The following is a 22091-nucleotide window of genomic DNA, read 5'->3' on the forward strand; positions in this document are numbered from 1 at the left end:
AACCTCCCATTTCCTCCTTCTCCCCAGCCCCTGGAAACTACCATTCTACTTTCTGTCTCTAGGAATTTGACAACTCTAGGTACCTCATTTAAATAGAATCATGTAGTAATTTTCTTTTATGATTGCCTTATTTCACTTGATATATTATCTTCAAGCCTCATTCATGTTGTAGCATGTCAAAAATTCCTTCCTTTTTAAGTTGAATAACATTCTATTGTATGCATATACCACATTTTGTTTATCTGTTCACACATGGTTACAGGGACACTGGGTTGCTTTCACTTCTTGGATATTGTGAATAATGCTGCTATGAATACATAGGGATTTTTTAAATGTCTAAAATGTTCACTAAACTAAGAAGTCATGCTGAGAGAAATTAAAGAACGTCCAAATAATTAAGAGATACACTATGTTCAAGGATTGGAAATCTTAATGTTGTTAAAAATTTCAATTCTTCCCAAATTAATCTCTAGATCCAACACAGTCTCAATCAAAACCACAGCAAGTATATTTTTTTAGAAATTGACAAGCTGACTCTAAAATATGAATGGAAACTTAGATGATCTAGAATAGTCAATTATGAAAAGGAATAACAAGTTGTGAGATTTATACAACCTGATTTCAAGACTTATTACAAATCCATAGTATCTAGAAGAGTGTGCTATTGGCATAAGGAGAGGTATGTAGATCAATGGAACAGAATGTAGGGTCTAGAAATAGACTTAAATTTATATGGTCAGTTTACTTTTCAATGGAAAAAGGATAATACTTTTAAGAAATGATGTTGGAAAAATTGAAATCTATATGAAAAAAAATTAACCTTAATCCCTACTTCACACCATATCTAAAGTTAACTCAAAATGGATCACAGGCCTAAAAATAAGAAATAAAACTATGAAACTTCTATAAAATACAGAAAAAAAAATCTTTGAGACCTTGGGTTAGGCAAAGTTTCCTCAATAAGAAACAAAAATCGTAAATCATAAAAGAAAAATCTATAAACTGGAATTTATCAAAACAAAAAGCCTATGTTTTGAAAGAGTGTGAAGAAAATTAAAAGCCAAGACAAACAGCAGAAGAAAATATTTTCAAAAGATATACGTAAAAGAATATTTTGTATTCAGAATATATAAGGACCTTTTCAACCGAATGAGAAAAAAAAATCAGATTTTTTAAATGGTCAAAGGATTTGAACAAACACTTCACCAAAAAAGATATATGAATGTAAATAAACATGTAAAAAGATGGCCAACATCATTAGTTATCAGTGAAATCCAAATTAAAACTGAATAGTTTTTTATAACTGCATGCCCATTAGAATGGCAAATATTAAAAAGACTAACAATACCAGATATTGGTGAGGATATGAAGCACTGGAACTCTTACAGACTCCTCATGGCGATGTAAGATAGGGAAACTACTTTGGAAAATAGTTTGACATTCTCATTTAAAATCAGACAAACTATAAAAAACAGCAATTCCACTTCTAGGTACTTGCTCAAGAGTAATGAAACTGTCCACAAAAAGATCTGTATATGAACTTTCATGGTATTGTCATTTCTTATAACCAAATCACTGACAAAGTCCATCAATAAGTGAATGAATAATCAAATTGTGGCACATCCATCCATTCAATACTCAGCAATGAAAGGAATGAACTATGGATAAAGGCAACATCATGGGTTGATCTCAAAAATAGGAGTGACAGATACAAAAAGAGTACATCCTGTGTAATTCCACTTACATGAAAGTCTAAAAACATAATTTACAATGACAGAGAGCAGGCCAGTATTTGCGTGAGGTGGGGCAATAGGAGGGGGGATTATCAGGTAAGGGGCAGAAAAGAAATTTCGGGGAGTATGGCAAGACTCTTGTGTCATCACTATGGTTACAAAAGTATGTAACAGGTATATAAAGGTATATTAACTTTGACATGCAAACCTCCCACAACTGGATCCTGGCATTTGCCCAGGGGAAAGAGTGAGACGGGCTCTCTAGTTGCAGCTGAATGGCAAGGCTCTGTCATCCCGAGGATTAATAATGTGAATTGTTCACCACACAGATCTCAATTTGGGTACTAGTACTCTGAATTACTAGATTTTGACCTTGTGAATGTTACTTAATCACCAGAGCCTTATCTGTACAACACAAAAAGAAATGAGAAAAAAACCACCAAACCTACCTCATAAGTTTGTTTGCACATTAAATATTGTTTTATATAATAATCACTCTGCAGTTGTAATTATCATCTTTGTCATCATTATACTTAGGTTGTCAAAATAATTCTGTATACAGGGGCGCCTGGGTGGCACAGCGGTTAAGCGTCTGCCTTCGGCTCAGGGCGTGATCCCGGCGTTGTGGGATCGAGCCCCACATCAGGCTCCTCCGCTATGAGCCTGCTTCTTCCTCTCCCACTCCCCCTGCTTGTGTTCCCTCTCTCACTGGCTGTCTCTGTCTCTGTCAAATAAATAAATAAAAAATCTTTAAAAAAAAAATTCTGTATACATGCTCGGCCTTAAAACAGGCCATTCCTTTCACTAAGGCAAGACACAGTAACTTTTCTCCCCACAGCCTTGCAACAGGCATCTCTCACTGTTCAGACAACAGCTTTCTTAACTTTTTTTAAAAAGATATGTTTTTATGTACTTGTCAGAGAGAGAGAGGGCACACAAGCAGGGGGAGCAGAAGGCAGAGGGAGAAGCAGGCTCCCCTCTGAGCAAGGAACCCGATGCAGGACTTGATCTCAGGACCCTGGGATCATGACCTGAGCCAAAGGCAGATGCTTAACTAACCGAGCCACCCAGGCGCCCCGCTTTCTTAACTTTTATTTACCTTCTGAAATGTTGTGGAAGAACAGCATTCAGATGCTTTATCCATTTGCCTGGACCATTTTCATTTAACTTTCTTATCTAGGCCTTCCTTTTCCAGCTGTTTTGATTTTCTTAAAGCTGAGGAAACAAACCTCAGAAAATGACTCCAGATACTATTTTGCATATTGACAGCAATACAAGTATCAATTACCTGCAAAGTTAACAGATTTTTTTTTGTGTGACCCATTACATATTTGAGGTCGGCAGTGTTGTCTCTGTTTGGGTCGTACGCAGTAGAGAGGCACTTTCATGGGAAATTCTGCCCATTAGTGCACACTCATTCCAAATTATCACAAGTATTTTTCAGAAGCTCTGAAAAAACAAAATCACTCTTGTTCCCTCAAATCATGAAATAACTGCAAGTGTTATCCAGCATTTCTGCCATTTGCTTCTCACATTCCATAAGCGTGAGCTGGCTACACTTGAGGGTCAACTTCCTTTTGTCTATCCGGCTAATCAGCCTTTTGTCCCGATTATTCCATTTATATTGCTCTTGTAAAGATAATCAATGACTTCCACGTCGTCAAATTCACTCATCCCTTCTCTGTCCTCTTACTACCTGGTTCCTCGGTGGCAATCAAAATTATTGACCGTTCCTTGCTTCTTTGATGTACTGTGTTCTCTTGGCTTTCAGGACAAAACATTCTCCTGGATTTCCACTTTCTACCCTGGCTGCTGCTTCCCACTCTTCTTTCTTAGAACTCTATAAATGCTGGAATATAGGGACCCGTTCCGGGATGTCTTTTGCCTTCTATCTAGCTACACTCCCTTGACTTTTTCCTTTTTTTTTTTTTCTTTGAGGTATAATGGACATAACATTATAATAGTTTCAGATAGATGACGTAATGATTCAGTATTTATATGTGTTGCAAAATGGTCACCACAGTAAGTCCAGTTACCATCTGTTACTATACATAGTTAAAATTTTTTTTCTTATGATGAGAACTTTTAAGAGCCACTCTCCTGGTTACTTTCAAATATGGGCTTGACTCCCTTGACTTTAGTAGCATCTGCTGAACTCCAAATTTTTTTTTTAAGATTTTATTTATTTATTTGATAGAGACAGCCAGCGAGAGAGGGAACACAAGCAGGGGGAGTGGGAGAGGAAACTGCTGAACTCCAAATTTTAACCTTCAGCGCTGACTTCTCCTGGAGACTCTGACTCACATGTCTAATTGCCTCTGTGACTGCTTCACCAATACAGAACTCTTTGTACTCCCTCCCTGGCTAGTCGATCTCTCTTAATAAATGGCATCATAATCTACCCGGTTGCTCCAGCCAAAATTCTAGAAGTCCTCATTGGCTCCACTTTTTGCCCCTCACCCATGCTCACTGCCCAGCACTACTGGCCCTATCTCCAACATGTATGCCAACAATTCCACCCCTCTCTCCTTCTATGCCGCCAGCTACCAGGATCTCACATGTGTACCAGTGTACCCGCTCTTAACTGGCCTCCCTAACCAGTTTCACCTTTTCTGTTCTACTGAGCCTCTCCAGATGATCTTTGTAGGCCATAAGTTAAATCATGTTTAAAGCTTTTGGGGGCTACTTATCACACTCGGGTTCAAACCCAAATTCCTTACCAGGGCCTCTAAGACCCTGGACGATCTGATCATCATCTATCTCCCAACTTCTCACCTGCTAGTCACCTCCCACTTACTCTAGCCATGCTGAGTTTATTCTTGTTCTCTGACCATGCCAAGCTTGTTCCTACCTCAGGGCCTTTGTATATGCTGTTTCTTCTGCTTGCAACAAACTTTTTATGCAAGCTGCTAGACAGGAAGACAGCACCTCATGAAAGGATGAAAGAGAGTCCAGAAAGAAACAAATGTCATAAATTCAAAGATTCTCAAGAAATAATGTTAGAAAGTCCAGAGCTTTCCCATGCTTCCCCAGGACATGGATGCAACCAGAAGGGAAGGCCTGGCAGTTACTCTGGGTCCAGTGGTGTTAAGGCTGCGTATGCGGCAGGGGGAGTTCAAAATATTCTGATGACAATGACTGAGGTGGGCACTGGGGAGAATGGAAGCATTTCTGGGAGATATCTGAGAGCTGGGGAGAAAGAGAGGAGCTCCAGCAAAGTCGCAGAGTAGGAGAGACTAGGAGAGAAAAGGAAAGGGAAGTGAGGTTGTTCAAGTGGTTAGGAAGTGAATCACTTCCTTAATAAGAAGCAGATATAGACTAGAATGCCTTGTTATTATCTTGGTAATGGAAATTAGCTTTTTAAATGACTGTATCAAGACTGGTCCATCTGGGGCCAGGGCTTACTTAAGGGAGAGACCCAGGCTCTGCACTTTTCTTGAACCAGAACAGGTGGCATTTGGTACATAATTATGGTAATAAGAGGAATAACGGTAATAATGTAATAAGAGGAAGGGAGATAAACAGAGAAAGAAAATACTTTCTGTGTTCCCTAGGGATCCAGGCTCTATAGCCAAGGTCCAGTGTGTGGTGGTAAGGAGAGGAGGGGGTGTGGGGGCAGGTGGGGATTTTAATGTGCACTCATCTTCTCATAAGGTGAGTTCTTCCTGTCTAGTTCTCTGAGGTTGTGCATGTGAACACAGGCTCTTGTTTTAACCTGTTTATCCCCAGACAAAGAAGGTTGGCAGCTTTTAACAAGGTTGGTTGCTTGTATTTTAGAGTCTCATGACACCCACCCAACCTTAAAGACTGATTGTAAAGATGTCTATTTTCTCATTTAGGCCTGCCTCCCTGCTGTTCTGTGGTGAAAACTGGGGCCACAGACACTCCTGACTCCTGCATATGTACCCCTACCACTACTCCAAGCACAGATTCCCCAAGGTGTGACCCTGCTCTGTGGGCTCCACTGACATGTCCCCACCTGCAACTAAAGGCATCCTCTTTGGGGCTTTCCATACTTGACAGCCACTCCTCAATTATTATGGTTTGGATTCACTGATGTTTCTAGATTTGTTAAAGACAGTATCTACATTTTCCTCCTATTGTTTGGGGGGAGACTTGTGAGAAAAGAAAATGGGCAAATTTCTTAACTCCACCATCTTATTTGAGGTCATCTCAAGAAAACTAGAGGTGTTGAAAAGAGATAGGAGGAAAAAAAAAAAAAAGAAAGAGAAATAAAAGAAATAGGAGAATAGCCCTAGAGACTCCTCTAATGGTTCCTTCATTAGATTCTTTGCCAAGCATCTCACCCAAAGGATGTGTAAGACTAACATCTACACACCTTTAATCCTGTGGCTCTCCAGAGGTGCATGAACTTCAGATTCTAAAGTTTACAGTCCCTGAAACCCCCACTGTGCCTTCCTGGGGCCTCCCCAGCATCAGTACTCCACCATAGTCCCTGTTGCTTAGTGCCGGGTAAGCTAAATTCTCCAGGGAGATAAAAACAAGCAAACAAAAAAAACAATGGATGTCCTTGGAAAATGGATTAATTTTGATAAAATGCATTGATAAAATTTAAATTCACCATACCTCCCAGACCTAGACTTCCACTGTGCAAAGAGTTTCAAAACCTTATTAACTTTTTCATATACCTCTTCAGCCTAAATGGTATCGCTGTAAACGGTAACTGGTATTATACTAAGGCAGGTGTCGAGAAACTTTTTTCTTAAAGGGCCAGACAATAAATATTTTAGGCTTCTGGGCAATTTCTTGTCTCTATTATAATGACTCAACTCTGAAAGCAGCCATAAGCAAAAGGAGAGCAAATGGGTGTGGCTGTGTTCCATTTAAATGTATTTACAAAAACAGTTGCCTAGCCCAAGGACCATGGTTTGTCAGAAAATCCACAGACATTGGTCTTATCCTTGTTTTATAAAGTAAAGATACTGCAGTGTAGTAAGATTTAACACAGGCAGTTCAATGATGTAGTCTAGCGTGGGGGTTGAGAACATGAACACGGAGACAGTCTTGAGTCAAACTTCTGCCCCATAGTTCATGAGCTGCATGACATAAGTTATTTCCCCTAAGTTTCCCTCCCTTCACTTCTAAATCAAAACTAACAATCATACCTAACTCAAAGGAGGCACAACATGTGTTGTATAAGCCTCCAGCGCACCCCTTAACCCCATTAACACTTCTGCAACAAAATGCATAGATACACGAAGCAGTATGAATGAACATACAAATATTCACAATGGTTATGGCTAAGCAGTGCCATCGAATGAATGAAAACCTTTTGTTTTCATAGACTTTTAAATTTCATAATTACGTATTTGGGCTCTTTACACTTGTATTTATCAGTTATATTTTCTTATTTTTAAACTCTTTTTTTTTTTTTAAAGATTGATTTTAGAGAGAGAGCATGAACGACCAGTCGGGAAGTGGGGGCAGCACAGGGAGAGAGACTCCTGAAACAGATGCCCCACTGAGCACAGAGCCTGACTCAGGACTCCATCCAAGGACCCTGAGATCATGATCTGAGCTGAAACCAAGAGTTGGCGGCTTAACTGACCGAGCTACCCAGGTGCCCCTAAACTCATTGTTTATGGCCTTACATGGTCAGTCTATTGGAATCCTGCTGTTTTTCTTCCTGATTTAATTGAGTGCTTCAAAACAAAGAGAAGTCAATTTTAATGTAGCCAAATATGTCCACATTTACTTTTGTGATTTGGGCTAACTCACAGTAAATGTGCAATCAGGGATTACTGAACAAAGGAATGAGTTTTCCTTTTCCTCCAGCTCTGTGAATTCTAGCCTTGGGTGAACCACATTCTCCCTGGCTGGAAGATTTCTTTTTTCTTTTCTTTTCTTTTCTCTTTTCTTTTCTTTTCTTTTCTTTTCTTTTCTTTTCTTTTCTTTTCTTTTCTTTTCTTTTCTTTTCTTTCTTTCTTTCTTTCTTTCTTTCTTTCTTTCTTTCTTTCTTTCTTTCTTTCTTTCTTTCTTTCTTTCTTTCTTTCTTTCTTTCTTTCTTTCTTTCTTTCTTTCTTTCTTTCTTTCTTTATAATTTTTATTGTTATATTAGTCACCATTCCGTACATCCCCAGTTTTTGATGCAACGTTCCATGATTCATTACTTGCATATAACACCCAGTGCACCATGCAATATGTGCCCTCCTTCCCTGGCTGGAAGATTTCTTGCAGTGAAGGAACAAAATGAGAGACTCCTTACAGAGGTGGTCAACAGGAGGGCATGACAGGAGGTGAGCTTTCAGACTGCTTTAACATGGAATCCTAGCTGTCTGGCTTTTTCTTGTCCTTTTTATTCCAGAAGGATGTTATGCAGCTATTTCCCTTCATTTCCTGCTAGAGTCTGAAAGTTAAGCCCTCCTACCTCTCAAGTTAAGAGACGCCATTAGTAGTTTTTTGGTAGATAATGACTTTGGCTCTGCATTTAATGGACCTTCATGAAATAAAAAAAAATGATAGTGTTTGAGGAGAAAGGGAGTATCTCCTAAGAAATCATGAAGAAAAATGGAAGGATTTCTGCAGAAAGAAAAGAAATAAATAAGACAGGCGTATTGCCAGAGCAGGTCCTGGTAGCCTGGGGGACTCTAGCAAAGTTGCCTAAGAAGGGAAAGGGCCTACTGCCTGGAATAAGCCAAGGAGGCCAAGCAAAGGGCCACTGGCCTGGCTCCATAGACCAAGGGCTAGTGGAGCACAGTCATCGCACCAAAGCTCTCCAGTCTCTGGAGCAAGGACTTCTCATTGTCTGTCTCAGAGCCTATGACACATGATCCTTCCAACAGCACTAAGAAAGGATTTCACCTTTTCAGTGTCCTGTAGGAGTGACGCCCATCATTGTCACAAGGCTTTGTTAGGTCATGTGGACACATATCTCTCTAAATTAAGATACCCAGGAGCCCAAGAAAAAGAGTTGGAGTCTTGAAGGAGCAGGGGTGGAGGAGTCCCTTATATGTGTATTTCTGGGGACTGAGCTGAACACTAAAGAAGTGTCAGCCTCATCACAAATGTGTGAACACAAACAAGTCATCCTCAGAAAGAGCTCAAACTGCCTGCCTCTTCTGGGTAGTGGTATTTTTACGCAAGTGGTATATGCTTAAAGACTTTTCATTACCCAAAACTTGACTACTATTAACTAAATCTCAACTAAGTTTATCTTCAGTAATTTTAAGTTTTTCCAAATTCTGTACATAAGTAAAACTATTAACATTTGTTACATCATGCTATTTCAAAGCTCGTAATTCAACTCCACATCAAATTTCTAAGTTACTGGTGAAGGTGAAATCATGCTGGAGAGAATGGCGGCCAGTGGAGGGGAGCATCATGGCTGTAAAGACCAGCCATCTGCTGACAATTAACTTTCAGATCTCCAGCCAGCCCTGTCCTCTCAACGCTGGATCCTACATGCAACGCTTTATCCTCTAAGATGGCTGAGGGCATTTCCACCGCAACACACCCTGAGTGAGCTCCTATCCTCCGCTCCCAAACCAGCTTCTCCCGCACTCTCTGAGTGGCAACTGCATTCTCAGGGAGTCGCCTTCTACTGCACCTTTTCTCTCAGAGCCCACGTGCAGTCAGTCAGGAGCCCCGATGTGCTCTACCTTCTCACTGTGTCCCCTCACTGTCTGCATCACCTCTTGCCTGCTCCCTGTTTTATCCTCTGTCCTCGTAGACTTAGAGGGATCCTGTGTCCACAAAAGCCAGATCATGCGGTCCTGGCTCCAAAGCCTCCAATGGTTTTCTCACTCAGAGGAAAAGTCAAATCCTCAGAATGGTTCCTAAGCCTTATGCAATTCCTGCCCCCCGCCACACACACACACACACACACACACACACACACACACACACACACGCCACCAACCTCCTTGCTTCCCATCTTCCCTGCTCTCTCCGTTCCAGCCTCCTGGCCTTCCTGCCACCTCAGGGGCTGTACCCTGGTTCCTCCCTCTGCCTGGACACTCCACCCCTGATATCCATGTGGTTCCCTCCGTCATCTCCTCTGGGGAATGTTTAATGGTGACTTCCCAACCACCCTATTGAAAACTGTAATCTCCCTTCTTCTTTCCCAAACCTCCTATATCCCTTCCCTATGTTTCATTTCCTTCAATACTAGTTATTTCTCCCAACACACCATGTAATTTATTTGCTTATTAAAAAACAAAAAAGACTGCCTCATACTAAAATTCAAGCTCCATGGGGGCAAGGATTTTTGTCTGTTTTCACTGCTTTATCCCCTACACCAGGAACAGCACTGACATATAACAGTCCCTCAGTAATAATTCTTGAATAAGGGACTGAATCACGTAATTACCTTGGAGCATGTCTGATAATAACAGGTAGGTCCATTATATATATATCTATATATCTATATCTATATCTATATCTATCTATCTATCTATCTATCTATCTATCTATCTATATCTCATGAGAACCATCAAAAATAATTTGATTTTTATAGAAGTGCTTGTCAAAAAAAAACTATTAAGAAAATATATTTAAAAATATTGTTCCTCAATATTTACCTCAGGAAATGGCAATTCATGAAGTAATATAATGGAAACTAGGTTAAAAAGTTCCCCTCCACTGATAATAAAAGAAATGCAATAATAATAATAGGAGGAGGAGGTGGAGGAGTGGTAATACTCAGCACTGGCAAGGGAATGGAAAGAAGTACTTCCAAGAAACACCAGTGGGAAAATAATTGTTACAAGTTTTCTAGAAAATTCCTTGGCCTTAAAAAAATGTTTGGATATGCTTTTATACAATCATTACACTTCAAATGATCGAGCCTAAGAAAACAATAGGAAAGAAGACAAGTAAGTATACATAAAGATTCAAATCACGACATTACTGAAAATAGTGTAGAGTAAGCAGAACTCACTGCCAGTAATTGGGCAAGGACTCAATCAACTCTGACACGATTCCCCACCTTCTCCCATTCTTCCCACTTCCTCAGAGAGGCTGCCCCTGAAGCGTCTCCACCCCATATAATCTTCTGGCTGTAATTTCTTAAAACGCTATGCTCCTTGCTTTCATATTTACAATTACGTATTTATTTTTTTGGTTTTTTGGTCTATTTCATCCATTAGACTGTAAGACGCATAAAGGTAGAAGCTCTCTGATTTGTTCGCTGCTGCAGTCCTTAATTCACAACTTCTGGCACATAATAAGCATCCAAAATTTGTTGAATAAATGCATAAATGAACAAAACAAAACATTATGCTGCCATTAAAATATTTCTGAAACACTGATGACCTAGGAAATGTTTACCATGTATTAATAGAAAAAAAACAAAATTCACACTCAGTATCATTTTAACTATTGAAAAATGCACAGAAAAAAATCACACTGGAAGAAAAAAACTCCATAATAATAACTCTCACTGGGTGCTAAAAATATTCTAAGCATTATTACTTCCTTTTCCATATTTTTCTATATTCAAATTATTTTACACTGGGGACGTATTATGTCTATAATAAAATAATACATAAAGCCTAGGGGAAACCACGGGGACAGAAGAATGGAGACAGCAAACAAGTCGTGCGGAGAACTCCAGGAGGGGACTGGCCAGCCATGGTGGAGCAGGAGAGCACAGAGAGGCAGCAGAGCCTTTCCGTAAGTAACTATGGAGTGGTCCAGTGAACCACATTTGTGAACAGATGAAGAGTGTTATGGTCAATGCCGGGCTGTAGGAAGATCTCTCTGGCAAACTACAGCCCTCAGGCCAAACCCAGCCCTCTCTCTATTTCTGTGAATTAAGCCTCACTTGTTCACTGATGTACTGTCTGCGGCTGCTTTCATGCTAAGTAGTTACAACATGGACCATTAAGGCCCAGAAATCCTAAAATATTTACTATCTGACCCCTTACAGAAAAACTCCACTGGCTCCTGGTTCACAGGCTGTATCAGAGAAAGGAGAAATCAGAAGAAGTGAGGAAGGGGTTGCAAAGGCCACCCTTTTGAAAGTAAGGTGGAAGATGACTGGTGCAGGCGGAGCAGTGTTAACAAGTATCCGTATCGACAGTCAGATGGAAGAGCAGAAAAAGGCTCCTCTCAGAGGGTGAGAGGCATTTGTATAACACAGTAGACAGTTACTGCCATTTTCGAGAATTACTATTTACAAGTGCAGCAGGAGAAGTAGTCATGGCTGGGTCACTTACCCACAGAATCGGAGCTGTAGAGGCTAGCAGCTGCCGTGATGGGTCCTGGTGGGTGGATGGCACTCGCTGAGGACCTCTGACTCGCGATCAGGATCCTGCTCTTTGCAGATGGTAAACGGGACATTGCACCCAATCCCAACTGGGGCTTAAGGAGCATGGCCGATCGATAGAAAGTTGGAGGAACTTCATAATGAGTATAGGAAGGAGAACAAAATTCTTCTTTTCCGGGGCGTTCTGTAACCTATGATAAATGAGCAGAAGCTTAATCAGAGAAGCACACGTCATAGAATGAGTAGGGAATGCAGTCAGGAGATCAAGTCTCCAGGAACAGCCACTCTGGCACCACTGAGCTGCTCCATCACTGGCCACTTACCGTCTCAGGCTCCGGGGTCTTCATCTCTAAGTTAACAACACAACTGGAGGACCTCTCAGGTCTCTTCCAGTCCTAACGCACTATGAATGCACATTTCACTGGGAAAACAACTCACTGCACAAGATTTTTAAATCTGATTGCTACAAAATCATTGGAATCTCTGCAAGTAGCCAATCTATAAATACATAATCTCAATGAAGCAGGGAAGGAGTTTCGCAAATGTTCGTAGAATTACGAAAGTTTCATCCTTCCTAATGAGAAAAGGCACAATGTTTATGGTAACCTACTCTTAGGAGAAGCAGGTGAACCACTTTACCAATTTCTGTTGTCTTTACTGGGCTACTTAGGAAATAAAATATGCATCGTTAATGCGGGAGATAAGGCTGTTTGGAAGAATAAAGCAGTTGATGGAAAAATATGCTTTCAGGCCTCTACACTCTGTTCACATAATCAAAAATGAGCGTCTGTGACTCACCTCAACTGTCTTCCCTAGTAAGGTGGGGTGTCCATGAATGTTTGGTCAGTTTCACTACAGTGGAAGTTCTAGGGCAGAATCTTGTTGACTGCTAAATGTATAGGACCTAGAATGGTGTCTAGCACATAAAGTCAACAACTATTTATTCAATAAAGGAATCATGTCTCCATTTTTACCTAAATTTAATAACAATACTGTTACTTTCCCCTATAGTCAACGGTTTGGGCTAGAACACAGCCCTTTATATATGTAATTCTATACCCACAGAGTCTGTTCATATTATCAGTGTTTCTTCATATTAAAAATGAAAAAAAATAAGACAACTAAATAATCTTTATTTCCTTTAAGTTAAAAAAAAATAGTGCCAGAGGCTATGAACGATAGATACAACTGTGAACTCTACTTTTAATCACAATACATTTTATGTGTCAAACATTTATCTATTCAGGAATCACAAGCATTTAGCAATATTCTTTAATAGGGGCTATAAAGCTTTGATTCAAGATGTTGAAGAGAAAAACTCTTAATTTGATGCTCTTTTAATGTTGAAGCAGATACAAGGTTCTCCTTAAACTGACATTATTGAAACAAAAGATCAGGCCTTTAAAGTTTTGTCATAATCACATTGTAACATATGCATGATTGCTCTAGCAGATAGGCTGAATTCAGGCCACGGAAAATTATATTCCTATGAAAGACATTCTAGTTCTGCTCTCTGATAAATTTTTGACCATTCCCTACTTACCCTCTTACTATCAACCTTTGGCTTTTCTATTATATTTATGTTCCTCTATTTTTTTTCATTGTAGTTTCTAAAATTCTGTTGCCACTGCTCACTGCTTCCAGCACGTGCTCTCATGAAGACATGATTTCTGTCCTACATATGTCAGGTTTTCAGGATTGCAATATGCTGATCTCAGTAATTACTCGGTTCTTGGAAACTGGGGAGTCAAAACCCAGCATGCTGTCACTCAGAAGCGACCTTAATGATTTCAGTCCCTTCAATGCCCCTCACTTCGTTGGGTAGTTTGTCTCTGATAAGATGTAACAAATTCTTTAAGAAGGTGAAAAGTATGCCTAATTTGTGTTTTTGAGAAGACAAGGGAATCTACAAAAAACTTGACACTCAGTTCTTTCATCTTTACCGACAGAATACAGGTGTCGCTGCACAGCTATGAACACATAGTGATTAACCCCAAATGATTTTTTTCTCTCCTTCTCTAACGGAGTATTTTTAGAGAAATAATTTTGAAAGCAAACTAAAAGATCCTTGTGACTTCGAACTCCTAAAATCAATCAAGGTATACAAATAAGTTAAGTTCTTCCTAGACTGCCCCTCTTCATATTTGCCCTGTCCTGTTTTCAGTGGGTTGGGCTGGGCTGGGTAGACACACGGTAAATGTGGAGGCTTCATTGAGAAGCCACTGGGATGGCTACTGGGAGAGAACTTGTGATGGTTAATCTTCACAACCTGGCTAGGTCACTGTGCCCAGATATTTGGTCAAAGATTATTCTAGATGTTTATGTTTTAAAGATGAGATCAACATTTAAATCAGTAAACCCTGAGTAAAGCCAATTATTCTTTATTATGTGGGTGGGCCTCACCTAATCAGTCAAATGCCTTAATGGAAAAAAGACTGACCTCCCTTAAAGAAGAGGAAAATCTGCCAGCAGATGGCCTTTGGACTTGAACTGCAGCATCACCTCTTCCCTACGTCTCCAGCCTGCTGGCCCACCCTGCATACTTTTGACTTGCCAGCCTCCACAATTGTACAAGCCAATTCCTTCAAGTCTGGATAGACACTTCCATAATACACACATACATACGTCCTTGTATAATGGGAGTAAGAAGGGAGACCAGCCCTAATCAGACATCTGTATGTTGCAAGTACACAACCTCACCCCTGTCCTCTCACTCCTGCTCCCCTCTTCCCACCTCTTTACACCAAAAATGCAAAGGGATTCCCCAAGGCGTCAGTAGGAAGAAGTACCCCAGAGACCTCAGGATAGGTGCAAGCAGAAAACAGTCTAAACCAGGAAGCATATTTTATCATCCTGCCACAAGCAGGTCCAAGATGATCTTCAAAGCCACTTCCGGAAGCTCTAAATGTCTGTATTGTTCCTGTCAACAGAGAAAGGACGCCCTCTCTCAGAAGAGCCCTTCCTCTGACTTCTTCGTTTCTACTAATGCTAACCAGCAGGAATCTGTCAATAATGATGAAAGAGTCTGAAGCCTGTTTGGGTTTGTACTGTTAAGACTTTCCCATTTGGGTTTGTACTGTTAAGACTTTCCCATTTATTAAAAAGATATAGGACGTCCACAATTGAAAAATACTTCTGTTGCAACTGGTCAGAAATGTGTTCTTTCCCTGGAGACTGGCTGAAGCCATCCTGGGGCGAAGCAGGGCTCACTGGCAGGGGAGGTGGCTTTGAGACCTCCCTGCACCAGGCCTGAACACAGGAAGGGGACGCACTGCATTTCGTCAAGTTGCAGCTCTAGGAGCAAAGGCAAGGGCCAGCCTATTGATTAAAAGAGGATTAGGGCAGAAATTAGCCCAGTACAACACCTGGGTCTTCTCTGCTATGTCTTGTCGCTGGAAGACAGGGCCTAGGTCTCTGACACTCTAATTATGGCAGAAAACAGTCCCCAGACAAAGGAGCTGGTGCACAGTGGTGCTGCTGTCCCCCACCAATGGGGCCTCTCCAAACCCCTCAGAACTACTAACACCACACAAACACCCATGCTATCCCATTTCCTTGAGACTCAGGTGGCTTCTAGAGGATTAAGATATAGGAAATATTTTAGGAGAAAATGTGCGTATAATTTAGAAGTTCTTATATTTTATGGAGGGAAGAGAAGCAATACAGAAAAGACAGACACAAAACCAAAATCAGTAAGGGTCACAGAAAAAGAACTGCAGACGGTAACAGGATGTTTGCCAACCTCTCCACGTAAAATTTCTCTCATGTATGTGTTTTTGCAGAGAAAAATCTGGGGGATCTTTTTTGGGGGTGGGTGGGGAACCAAATTAGTTTATTTGAAGAAATGGTACAAATGAAGAACTTAAGTGGTTATGTTGGTATGACATATAGAAAAGGCAAAGGTAACCCCAACACGCTTGGTGACCAGGGGAGTCATCTTAGTGGCCAAGGAGAAGCCGGCCTAAGGGTTAGCTCTCATCACTGTCTCCCAGGGTGCGCTTGTCAAAGAGATACTCTGCTATGCCAGATTTGAGGATCCAATCTTGTACAAGTTGCTTACCTCTGCTGTGACTCATTGAGAAAAAAAGAGTCTTTGGTTATTTAACCAGCTTTGGTATCCGCAGCCCCGGGGAGGGTCGGATGGCTACCTTTTAGAGGCTTCACAAGGAACATCCCTGTCTTAGTAAAGACCTTAAGGTCAGAGCCTGATCCTGAGCCTTGGAGGCCCAGGTGAATAAGGTTTTAGACATTTGAGAAAGACTCACATTAACTAGGCTCAGAGACTGATGTATAAGACCAGGGTGGCAATCTGTCCTCAGTTAGTGAGATGCCACTGCCTGGGGCCAGACTCTCCAAGTCCTTTGGCCAGAACATCCTCTCGCTGCTGACCTCTGTGTGAGAAGCCCACCTAAAACAGGACAGCACACAGCCCTGAACAGCGAAATGAGCCTCTGCCGAAAAGACTGGACCCCTAGACTCTCTAGTTGGTGTTCTCTCTGTAGGGATGTGAGGTGGGAAGCCTCTCCAGCAGGCCCAGAGTCAGAAGACAGTGAGCGAGATGTGTGACTCGGAGCTAACAGCCTGCCCCAGGGCAGAACAGATGGTCAGCTGCTGGGGCACCTGGTCAGTGCTAGCCTTGGTCAAGATCTGCTGTTTAGAACAGAGTCACCTCTTTTGCTGTGCCAGAGCTGACAACTTCCGCTCTGAGGAGTACATTCTGTAAATATGTCAGTACATTCAATCAACCTAATGTCCAACTTTGGACTTAGCCTTTTTATCTCAAAGAAGCTTTGGTTGACTTTTGTTTGGATCCAACATATGTGAGTTCATAATTCAGCCACCATTCAACATTTTCTGACCACACAGATATGTCAAGCATTGGTCTAAACTCTGGGGACCCATCAGAGGGGGGAAAAAACAAAACAAAAAATGAAAAACAGAAAGAAATGAGAGGGGCTGGGTTAAGAAGATGTGGTCCATATATACAATGGAATATTACTCAGCTATCAAAAAGAACGATTTCTCAACATTTGCTGCAACATGGACGGCACTGGAGGAGATAATGCTAAGTGAAATAAGTCAAGCAGAGAAAGACAATCATCATATGATTTCTCTCATCTATGGAACATAAGAACTAGGAAGATCGGTAGGGGAAGAAAGGGATAAAGAAAGGGGGGGTGATCAGAAGGGGGAATGAAGCATGAGAGACTATGGACTCTGAGAAACAAACTGAGGGCCTCAGAGGGGAGGGGGGTAGGGGATTGGGATAGACCGGTGATGGGTAGTAAGGAGGGCATGTATTGCATGGTGCACTGGGTGTTATACGCAACTAATGAATCATGGAACTTTACATCAGAAACCAGGGATGTACTGTATGGTGACTAACATAATATAATAAAAAACTATTATTAAAAAAAATGAGAGGGGCAGCACAGTGACAGAATTGGGAGGGAGAAGAGCACCTCAGCACTGTCCTTGTTCTGTGGCTTTAACTGAGCTACTCAAATCCCTCCAAAGCCGCTTCTGCATCTCTACAATGATAAACACTGTAATCCCAACCTCCAGAAAATCACTATAAGAACTAGTGAAGACTGATAAAGATGAAATGTTATGTCATGTGGGTTCAAGGCAGAGTAGGTGCTCAACTAAATGTGAGTTGTCATTATTATTTTGACTCAAAACAAAGAGCCCATGCCTGACACGTGATGTGCTATTTGCTGTGGTTTTCCCATGAATGAATATGAGAGCCTCCCGTAAGGAAAATACTCCCCCTGAGAGGATGAAGTCACACCAATTTGAACAATATATTTATTTTGGGCTTCTCCCCCCATTGATCTGGCTTAGAAAAGACTTAAGCTGACTTATTCAAACACGGAAGCCAATTTAAATGCATGTTTATCCAACCTCACCCGTATTATGCTGAGTGGAATTTAAATGAGTCTCCCTGGGTGTTAACTACACCTCAGCACGATCATCAAGCTCTTCTGGCCCAAAATGCCCACTTGTCTAGAAGCCCCTCTGGGTAAGAACATCCGTTTCCACACACGTGCATCCATCAAAATCCGCCATTTGCTGAGAGAGGATATTCTGGTTTCACAGTTTACACTGAAAACACGTAACAAACTTTACACTGTTTGACTTAAAGATCATATCACAATGACATTCTCTTACCTCCTGCAAAAACTTCTCACTCATTTGACTGAAATGGTGTCCTGGCGGCTTGATCCCAGACACCATCAACCCAGAACTGAAGACCCGGGGCTTTTGCAAGTCCGGCTTGTACTTCTCATAGAGGTTGGCAGATGGCTTCAGCTCACCACCTGCTGCCTTCTCCTCTTTGGGAAGAGGCATGGTACACGTGGGCGGGGCATAAGGAAGCCCCACGGGAAGGAGCGAAGTGTCCACCTGGCCCAGGGCCTGAGGACTCCTCCTGATGTAGGTGATGATCTTGGGCCTCACGTGCTTGGGCTTGGGCAGAATGATGGGCTTGGGTTCTGTCCTTTCTTCTGTTTTTTCAACCTGCTGGTTCTCCATTCCCTCCTGTGAGGAAGGGGTGTCCTCAGAATGTGGGAACACAGGCTCGGGGATCCCACTGGGGCAGGTGCTCTTGTCAGGCACTTTCGGGGGGGTGTTCAACAACCGTGCACTATCGGTGGGGGGTGCGGCAGCCGAGGGTGCCCTGGCATCCGCACCTAACGTGCCTAAGTCCTGAACACTGCTACTAGGTGGTGGAGGCTGGTGGGTCACATTCACAGTTGTCTCTGGATGGAGGGGTGCCGGGCCACTGAGAAGAGCACCTGCTCCCCCTGGGGTGCTTTCAGTCTTAGTTGCACTTTCTAGGAGCTTCCTATCTTCTGCAACAGAAATAGGGATCTCTTTGCTGTCCCCTACTTCTGAGCTACTGCTCTGAGGGCCGAGGGGCTCAGGGACCCCAGTGTTGCGGTCTCCAACGGAAGGATCTGAAGTACAAATCGCCGCACTGTCCATGTTCCCATTGTCCAGTGCGCTCTCCTCACTGACATCTGACGGCCTGCTGTCAGGTGGGTCATAAGGAATAAAAGGAACATGCCCATCACCTGCTGAAATGCTGTTGGATGCCATTTCGCCCAACTTCCTAGCCGCACTTGATGAAATTTTGCCAGTGGGCTGCTTCTCGGCAGCTCCCAAGGAAGCAGGGCCTGGTGTGGGGGGGGTCTGAAGAGAATCCTCCTCACCTGGGTAGACTGCTCTCTTGTCCTGCTCACTCCTGCCTCTTCCCACACCAAGGTGGTGGCCACTGCTGTGTGATGACAGGCTAAGGGCACCGGTGGCGGCCTCCTGCTGTGCTTTGCCACCTGGCTCCTTTCTCTCGAGGTGTACCATGCTACCTTCCTTGGGGCAACCCAGACCTTCGGCCTGGACTGACTTAAACTCCTGCACAGCCTTGGGCGGGACAAATTTCAGCTCTGGCTTGAGCTCTCCCTTTCCCTGACCTAATTGTGCTTCTGGCTTACTCAGGACTCCCTTCAGTGCTGGAGGTGAATCCAGCCCAGGCTCTGGATGGGCAGAAAGCGAGGTGCTCTCATTGCTAACTTTCGGTCCATGTCCCCCCTCCATCTGGGTCTCTGAGGGGGTGGTCTCCTTGGTTGCTGAGGTAGATGGTTTAGGATGATGCACACTCTTTCCCTCTGAGGTACTGTCAGCCGGAGGAAGAGCTGCCCCTAGAGAGGGGGCGGTCAATATCCTCTGTGGCGCCTCCCCACCACTGGGCTCCTGACGCGGGGCTTCATGGGAGTCGAGCTGCATGGGCTGCAGACGCTGCCAGGTCAGGCTCCCGCCACACTCCCTCGTGGGCATGTCCATGACAACAGCAGAGCTGCCTGCCCTTTCCAAAGAATGCCTTCTCAATTCCTCATTGTCAAGGGTCTTTGCCAACTTATCCTTAGGAGCATGCCGGGGAAGTTCAGCATCCCTTTTAGCCAAAACCTCTGGACTGGCCTCTGCCATAATGTTCCTCCAACTTGACAGACTTGGTCCCTGAACACTGCGAGGGGTCTGTAGGATATCTGTGCCTCTCTCCACCATGTGCTCTTCATTTAGTCCTCCATGGACGGTCGAAGAAAATTTAAAATCTTTCAGGCTGGTGGGGCCAGCCTGCGATCCTCTCCCAAAGCCCTGAAGTTGATGAAATTCCTTATTGAAATGGGTACTGTTCTCTGGCTCACTTGAATTTGCATTTCCAATTTCATCTGCCCGGTCACGTGTCTCAGACTCATCATGAGAGGAACTGACCTCCAACATGATTTGATTGGCATTTGTATCTCCCAGACCTAGGATACTCTCATTATTATTTTTCACTCCATTTCTGTTGTCCCGCAACTGAGTGTAACATGATTTCTTCGGAGCCACTGGGATGCTCATTTTCTACCCTTCAGTGGGGGCTGCTGGCCATGCAGTCCTACTTAATGGAAAGGAGCTTCCTTCAAGCTGCTATTTGAGTAATAGGAAATTCTCAAGCTGCTTGTTGCCCCCTGACAATGTCACGTTGCAATACTACTTTAATCATTTTCGGAGCAGTCTTAAAACCAAGCATTGTTTTGACATACAGCAGGAGACTTATCTGTTAGGTTCCTGCTGAATGAGAGCCAATTAGTCCATAAGACCTAGAAAGAAATAAAAATAAAATCATGTTGTTGGCACTGACAAATAGAGATTCTCAGGAGAAAAAAGCATGGAAAACACAGATTTATTCATCACTTTTATATTATTATTGCATTCACTCAGTCCATAAATTTCTCAAAATCCTTTCTAATAGGGTGCCTACTGGCCAAATATGAGGAAATTAAACATAAAAATGATGTTAGAAATGGATTATAAAACATATTAAATCTTAAATTCAAATTTTAAAAATCCACAGGTTCATACTGATACTGATTTAAAAGGCTAGAGGAGAAGGAAAAGCTCTTCTTCACAGAATACCACCAACTAACATAAGAAAAATCACACTGTTAGGAAAAAAATCACCATTTTGCCATCACAAAAGTAATAATTATCTTGCAACCAATGGTTGCTAAAAACATCAGGTGAAAGATTGTTGGGGAATAGGATATTCACAGAATCTTAAGGTACCATTCTCCAGATTACTTTATTTTTAATTTCTTATTTTTTTTGAGAGACAGAGAGAGAGAGAGAGAGTGAGTGAGTGCAGGTGCACGTTAGCCAGGGGTAGGGAGGGGCAGAGGGAGAGGGAGAAAAAGAATCTTAAGCAGGCTCCACGCTCAGCATGGAGCCCAAAGCAGGGCTCGAATTCACGACCCTGAGATCATGACCTAAGCCAAAATCAAGAGTCAGACACTCAACCAACTGAGCCACCCAGGCACCCCAAGATTACTTTATTTCTTACAAAAGGAAAATTTTACCTTTACAATAGAGAAATATGGTAGATACCACCTTAACCAAGTGATTAGGTTTAACACCCATAACAGAAACTGATCCCATGTGCTCCTGATGTTAGGTAGTTCTCAGTGCCTCACATCACCTATGTGGCATTCTTGCTATAAACGTTCAACTTGAATTTAATCATGAGGAAATAATCAGGCAAATTAAAATTGGTGAACATTTTATAAAATAACTGGTCTAAACCTACCGCCAAAATGCCAATGTATATCTACATACAATGTGTGCTCCTTGACCAGGATCTTAGATTTAAAAAAAAAAGTTAGGGGCACCTGGGTGGCTCAGTCAGTTAAGTGTCCAATTCTTGATTTTGGCTCAGGTTATGATCTCAGGTGGTAAGATCAAGCCCTGCCTGAACATGGTGAGATCTACACTCAGTGTGGAACCTGCTGAAGATTCTCGCTCTCCCAGGGCACCTGGATGGCTCAGTCGGTTAAGTGGCTGCCTTCAGCTCGGGTTCTGATCCCAGGGTCCTGGGACTGAGCCCCACATTGGGCTCCTTGATCAACAGTGAGGCTGCTTCTCCCCAGCCTGCCACACTCCCTGCTTGTTCTTACTCTCCCCCACCCCCCATGTCAGAAAAATAAATAAAATCTTTAAAAAAAAAAAGATTCTCTCTCTCCCGCTCCCTTTGCCCTCTCCACCCCCACTCTCTCTCTTTCTCTTAAAAAAAAAAAAAAGGCTAGCAAAGGACA

The 22091-nt window shown here is 42.4% G+C and overlaps 1 protein-coding gene across 2 annotated transcripts in view; it reads right to left on the bottom strand.

Annotated features, from left to right (window-relative positions):
- Nucleotides 1-22091, bottom strand: part of MTUS2 (microtubule associated scaffold protein 2) — a 555967-nt gene that overhangs the window by 349007 nt on the left and 184869 nt on the right. For both annotated transcript variants that reach the window (XM_045797034.2, XM_045797033.2), the window contains exons 3-4: nucleotides 18133-20603; nucleotides 11912-12152 (exon numbers count right to left, since the gene is read on the bottom strand). In XM_045797034.2, coding sequence (XP_045652990.2) covers nucleotides 11912-12152; nucleotides 18133-20361 — 2470 coding nt within the window. In that variant the 5' untranslated portion in view covers nucleotides 20362-20603. The remainder of the gene's footprint in view (nucleotides 1-11911; nucleotides 12153-18132; nucleotides 20604-22091) is intronic.

The sequence above is a fragment of the Ursus americanus genome, chromosome 10, assembly GCF_024610735.1.
Source record: "Ursus americanus isolate L20-20 chromosome 10, mUrsAme1.1.p, whole genome shotgun sequence".
Classification (NCBI taxonomy): domain Eukaryota; kingdom Metazoa; phylum Chordata; class Mammalia; order Carnivora; family Ursidae; genus Ursus; species Ursus americanus.